A 6,841-nucleotide genomic window follows, 5' to 3' on the forward strand; every position below is an offset into this window, starting at 1 on the left:
AGACAGAGCCTCAAGCTGTCCCCCTGGGTAGAGTGCCATGGCATTACAGCTCACAGCAACCTCCAACTCCTGGGATCAAGCGAGTCTCCTGCCTCTGCCTCTCAAGTAGCTGGGACCACAGGCGCCCGCCATAACACCCGGCTACTTTTTTTGGTTGCAGCCATCATTGTTGTTTGGCAGGCCTGGGCTGGATTCAAACTCACCACCTTAGGTGTATGTGGCTGGCGCCTTAGCCACTTGAGCCACAGGCGGCGAGCCTAAAAATATTCTTAACCTTAACCTTTGACTAGGTAATTATCTTTTAAGGAATTTATCCTACAGAAATAGTCAGAGGAGCACACAAAAGTTTATGAGTTACAGTGATTTTCCAATTAGTTATAATAGCAGAAAAACACAAATAATTAAAATGTTCAACATAAGAGAAATAAATAAATGTTGGTATAACCACATGGTCTACTATGCAGCTCTTAAAATTATGTCCCTGAAATAGTATTTGAGAACATTAAGAAACGCTCAGATTATAATAATAAACGTTACCTAAAATATATACGTGTGTGTTTAAGAAAATATGCCAAAATACCTTCAGTGATTAAAAAATTCCTAAGTAATCACAGCATAGTTTCACCCTTGCTAGTTGTTCAATTTGCTGCTAGGGCTTATAGGTTCTTATGAGAGCTGGAAATAGTATGATACAAATCTACACAATTATATGCAATAAGGTAAGTCCTGCTAACTACACAAAATGCAATGAAAGAAAAGGCAACAAAAACAAAATCATATTCAAACATAAAAGACAATGACTAGTCCTGTGGTAATATATTTCATGAAAAGAATAACCTTGGATAGGTGAGATTAAGAAAACTAATTATAATTTTTTATCCTATAATAATTAAAACATAAGGAATAATGATGAGTTTTTAATAAGTCCTACTCAATTTAAAAACCAAGGTAAGTGAGAAAGATAAAAGTGAGACAGAGAAATTGAGATTTTCATTAAAACAATTACTAGGAGTGGCACCTGTGGCTCAGTGGGTAGGGCACCAGCCCCATATACCGAGGGTCGTGGGTTCAAGCCCGGCCCTGACCAAACTGCAAAAAAAAAATAGCCAGGTGTTGTGGCGGGAGACTGTAGTCCCAGCTACTTGGGAGGCTGAGGCAAGAGAATCGCCTAAGCCCAGGAGTTGGAGGTTGCTGTGAGCTATGTGACACCACGGCACTATACCAAGGGGGATAAAGTGAGACTCTGTCTCTACCAAAAAAAAAAATAAATAAATAAATAAAAATAATTACTAGGAAACCTTCATGTCCAAATGCATTGGACGAAAAGTTACTTTTGACCTAGGTGCATGGAGTGGTTCACACCTGTAATCCCAGCACTCCAGGAGGCCAAGGCGGGTGGACTGCCTGAGCTCACAGGTTCAAAACCAGCCTGAGCAAAAATCAAGACCTCATCTTTAAAAAATAGTTGGGCGGAGCGGTGCTTGTGGCTCAAAGGAGTAGGGCACCAGCCCCATATACTGGAGGTGGCAAGTTCAAACCCGGCCCCAGCCAAAAACTACAAAAAAAATATAGCTGGGCGTTGTGGTGGGTACCTGTAGTCCCAGGTACTTGGGAGGCTGAGGCAAGAGGATCAGTAGAACCCAAGAGTTTGAGGTTGCTGTGAGCTAAGACGCCATGACACTCTACCAAGGGTGACCAAGTAAGGCTCTGTCTCAACAACAACAACAAAAAAAAATAAAAGTAACTTTTGTTACTTATTCAAAAACTGATCTGCATTGCCCAGCTCTAAATGACAAGCTAATCACATCAAACCCATATGACAAATGGGTCAGGTATGACACAAAGACATGATACAGGTGACTACATAACAGAGTAATGTTTGGCTCAGAACACAAAATGTTCTAGGCTCCAACTCAAAGCAAATCTCATATAAGACCTTTTCCAACACAAGAACAAAATAAAACTCTCCCATATAAGCAAACCAAAATCCCATACCACAAAATTAACTTTTGAACAATTTTTTTGAGACACAGTCTTGCTCTATCACCTGGGCTAGAGTGCTGTGGCATCGTCACAGTTTACTTGCAACCACAAACTCCTGGGCTCGAGCAATCCTCCTTCCTTCACCTCCCAAGGGACTACAGGTGCTGGCTACCACACTCAGCTACTAACTTTTCCTTTTTTTGTTTGTTCTTTTGAGACAGTCTTACTCTGTTGCCCAGGCTAGAGTGCTGTGGTATTACCCTAACCCACAGCAACCTCAAACTGCTGGGTCCAAGCAATCCTCCTGCCTCAGCTCCTGAGTAGTTGGGACTACAGGTACCCACCACAATATCCAGCAAAATTTTCTATTTTTAGCAGAGATGGCATCTCGCTTTGCTCAGGCTGGTCTCAAACACCTAACCTCTAGCAATCCTCTTGCCTCAGCCTCCTACAGTGCTAGGAATATAGGTATTAGCCACCACACCTTTTTTAAAATTAAGATAAGAGTCTCCCTCCCTCTGTCACTCTGGGTAGAGTGCTGTGACATCACAGTTCACAGCAACTTCAAACTCTTGAGCAATCCTCTTGCCTCAGCCTCCCGAGTAGCTGAGACTCCAGGCACCCACCACCATGTCTGGCTTGTTTTTTTCCCTATTTTTAGTAGAGATGGGGTCTCATTTTTGCTCAGGCCAGCCTTAAACTTCTGGCCTCAAGCAGCCCTCCTGCCTCAGCCTTTCAAAGTGCTAGGATTATAGGTGTGTGCCAACATGTCCAACCTGTACACTTTTAAAATTTCAAATTATGGGGTGGGAGGTACACTGAAGTAGGAGACTCCTTAAATTAGTATAAGGAGAAAGAACAAAGAAAAAAGAAGAGGTCTTTGATATTTGAAAAATAAGTAAGTTAGCATCAATGATCTTGTTCATCGATGACCTTGAAGGAAATTTCATTCAGTGTTTCATTCTATTCATGTCTATAGTGAATCTGTTTGGTCTAAACTGTAAAATGAGAAGGTAACTAGCTTAATGGAAAGGGGGCTGAGAAGAATTGGGATATATATAGTTTGCATACAGAAGCGTTCCCTGAGAGACACCCACAGAAGAAAGAAGGTGCAGAACAGAAATGTGTTATAACCTAAAATAAGTTGTAAAGCACTTCTTTAGACTGGCTCTGTTAAACACACAGCACTAACATCCTGGCCTACATAGTGATAGTTTAACGAATTTATCTGAAGATGCTAACAATGCTAGCTCTGGCTTTGTTAAGCTGGGTTTGGTTAGGACCTTGAAAGAGTTTTCTAGTAGACCAGATATGTGTCCCAAAAAGGAGAAAACTGATCTACTGATGAGTACAAACTACGTGGCTTTTAAAAAAGGGAACAACAATTTCTCATGTTTGGTCAGAAAAAGAAAGATAACATAAAGCAAGCTAGACAGTACCTTTGATAAAGCAAGTAGAGTGTAAACAAGAACGTTTCTTCATAACTGTCTATAAGTTGTCAGCTTTTCAAAGATTTTTTTTTTTTTGCTTAAAAAGCCATCAACAACTATGAAACTAATTTCCATAGTTCATCTTAAGATTTTCTCTAGTATCTAAAATCCATTCTCAGTGCAATGGAGGGCAGAAGTAAAAAACAGTATTAGCTCCTTTGAGGAGTTGCTGCCATTAGGGGAAGTACTAGGAATTTTACCTGAAACCTATTGAAGATTTATCTCATCCTAGAAAACCAACCACTAATTTCCACTCTCCTAACCTTAATCAATGTAAGCCCAGACCTGTTACAACAAAAATCACACTATATCCAAAAAGTAACAAAAGTCAACATTTTGCTTATTTCAATTGGCATGATATATTTCAAAATTATAGTATAAACCAAATAATATGGATTGTACCTTTGGCCAGAGATTCTCAAACCTATCTGCTCATTAGAGTGAGTTGAAGATTTAAAAATAGGCTCAGCGCCTATAGCTCAATCGGCTAAGGCGCCAGCCACGTACACCTGGGGTGGCGGGTTCGAATCCCCAGCCCGGACCCGCCAAACAACAATGACGGCTGCAACCAAAAAATAGCCGGGTGTTGTGGCGGGCGCCTGTGGGTCCCAGCTACTTGGGAGGCGGAGGCAGGAGACTCGCTTGAGCCCAGGAGTTGGAGGTTGCTGTGAGCTGTGATGCCACGGCACTCTACCCAGGGGGATAGCTTGAGGCTCTGTCTCAAAAAAAAAAAAAAAGAAGATTTAAAAATAAATATTTCTTATTTTTTAAAATTATTTTATTCTGGGCACATTGGCTCATACCTATAATCCTAGTGGGTACCCTGGGAGTCAGAGGATCATTAGAAATCAGGAGTTTGAGATTAGCTTAAGCAAAAATGAAACCATTTTTACAAAAATAGAAAAATAAGCTAAGTGTGGTGACACACCCCTGTAGTTCCAGCTACTTGTGAGGCTGAGGCAGGAGCATAACCTGGGGCCAGGAGTTTGAGAATACAGTGAGCTTGGATTAATAGCACTGTACTCTAGTCAGGTGACAAGACCAAGACCTTGTCTTAAAACAAAAACAAAAAATGATTTCAGAATCTACTGAACCAGAATCTCCAAAATCTCAGGACTCTGTATTATTTTAACAGTTTGCAGGTGATTTCTGATAAAATAGATAAAACGTAATAGGATTTGTACTAAAACACACATTTTTTTCAATTAGAGAAGTTTTTGTTTTTCTACCAATCTGAAAATTTAATCCTGAAATGAAAAGGTCAATTTCATGTAGTTGTAAGGATACTGTGAAGGTAGGTTTATATATATCATATCCTACATTGGCCAGGCTCTTGGCAATCATCTGGGTAGTCACCTTCTTTTGACGCAGAAAAATTTTCATTCGTGGCTTCATGTACAGAATACCACAGTATGCCTATGGAACAGTGAAGGGAAAGTTATTATGTGATATTGCCAATTCTACTGCCATCCCCATAAAAGACTGCTAGCATCTGATGTCTATTGTGGGCAAAGATTTGGCTCAGCTTCTATACCTTGCTACTTACTCTTTGTCAACTGTCACACTAAAGTGCTGCTGGCTCTATTACCTAAACTGTTTTAATGGAAATAGTGAAAAGGAATCCTAGAACAGGGCTAAAGGGTTGTCATCTTTATATAAATAAAATTAGATCCTGTCCTATAATATCTTCACATTATAAGAAATCTTACCTCTCATTGTTGAAAAAACCACTCTTACTCACCCGTAAAGAATATTCTGTTTCTGGTAGCTCAGAGGTAATATCACCAGTCTCTTTTTCTTCTATGTCAAAGTCTGATACCAGGATGTCATACTGATCTGTATCAAAGTCCAACTCAGACTTTCCATCTTTATTTCTGGGTAAAAGAGACAAGTACCAATCTAACAAAACTGGCTCCAAAGGACAAAAAATGCACTAGGAACCCAAGAGAAAAGAAACAATATGAGCCAAAACTCAGGTATCTATTTCTTTCACTGACTACCAATGTAAAGGAACTACAAACTACTTGGTTTGAGGATCACATATTTAGGGGTATTTCCATTCTAAACAAATGCACTATGTTTCATAGAGGTGGTGGTGCCAAGTTCATAAGAAACAGAAAAAGGCTATGAAATCTCTGTGGTCTGGATCAAATGAATGTCAGCTATCCTCAAAGCAGGATCTTAAAACAGATCCCAACTTTCTGGGTACTGTGGAGTAAGTCATTCAACATCACTTTCTCCCACTGAATAAATAGATGAATTAATACCTAATTCTATTAAGTTTAGACTAATGAGATACCAGATTTCCCCAGATCTAATCCTATTTCTTAGAAGGAAAATAATTGGTATAAAAATAGCATATACAGAGTAGTCATAACGTTCATGTGCAATTAAATTGTATTTACTAGTCCTCTAGAATACTAGTTAGAGAATGATCACTTAAACATAATAATACTGATATTCCTTTCATAAGGACCTTTATTCTTCCCATAATATTTTTGGGCCACTTAGCTTTGCTCCACTTCAAGACCCTGAGGTATATCACTGTACACTGCCAGGGAAAAAAGGTTAGACCCATGTTTGTACCTGGAAAACATTTAAAAACAAATGATGGGTTTTAGAGAAAATGTATGTATCAGAACAATAGTTCTGTGAAACGGCAATCTCTCAAGATATTTTTAAATAAGAAATGAAAGGCCTGGCGAGGTGGCTCAGGCCTGTAATCCTAGCACTCTGGGAGGCCAAGGTAGATGGACTGCCTGAGCTGCCAGGAGACCAGCCTGAACAAGAACGAGAATCCTACTCTAAAAATAGCTGGGTGTTGTGGCATGCGCCTGTAGTCGCAGCTACTTGCGAGGCTGAGACAAGAAAATCACTTGAGCCCAAGAGTTTGAGGTCACTGTCAGCTACGATGCCAAAGCACTTTACTGAGGGTGACAAACTGAGACTCCAAAAAGAAAAAGAAAAAAGAAAAACTAGCTCGGTGTTGTGGCAGGTGCCTGTAGTTCTAGCTACTTGGGAGTCTGAGGCAAGAGGATTGCTTAAGCCCAAGAATTTGAGGATGCTGTGAGGTATGAATCCATGGCACTCTACCCAAGGTGACAGTGAGACTCGTCTCAAATGAATAAATAAGAAATAAAAGTTACATGATCAAATAAAATTGAGAAACAATTCTTTGCCCTCAGAGTCACCTCAAGCTTTAGTGATACCTCCTCGATACTTTAGGCTGCACAAACTCAGAGCTGCTTTACTGAAAATGGGCTGGAGCAGAGCCACTATGGTATGTAGCTTGTATGAAGCCCATGTCACTGTGTAATAACATATTCTGGATTTTCTAGAATAATCCTGACTCTTTTTTTTTTTTTTTT

At 39.9% G+C, this 6,841-nt stretch overlaps 1 protein-coding gene across 2 annotated transcripts in view; it reads right to left on the reverse strand.

The window, feature by feature from the left end:
• Positions 1-6,841, reverse strand: part of MORC4 (MORC family CW-type zinc finger 4) — a 60,005-nt gene that overhangs the window by 35,059 nt on the left and 18,105 nt on the right. For both annotated transcript variants that reach the window (XM_003799720.3, XM_003799721.3), the window contains exons 6-7: positions 5,215-5,347; positions 4,761-4,889 (exon numbers count right to left, since the gene is read on the reverse strand). In XM_003799720.3, coding sequence (XP_003799768.1) covers positions 4,761-4,889; positions 5,215-5,347 — 262 coding nt within the window. The remainder of the gene's footprint in view (positions 1-4,760; positions 4,890-5,214; positions 5,348-6,841) is intronic.

Source organism: Otolemur garnettii, unplaced genomic scaffold (assembly GCF_000181295.1).
Source record: "Otolemur garnettii isolate 467f Iridium unplaced genomic scaffold, OtoGar3 scaffold00155, whole genome shotgun sequence".
In the NCBI taxonomy this organism is placed as follows: Eukaryota; Metazoa; Chordata; class Mammalia; order Primates; family Galagidae; genus Otolemur; species Otolemur garnettii.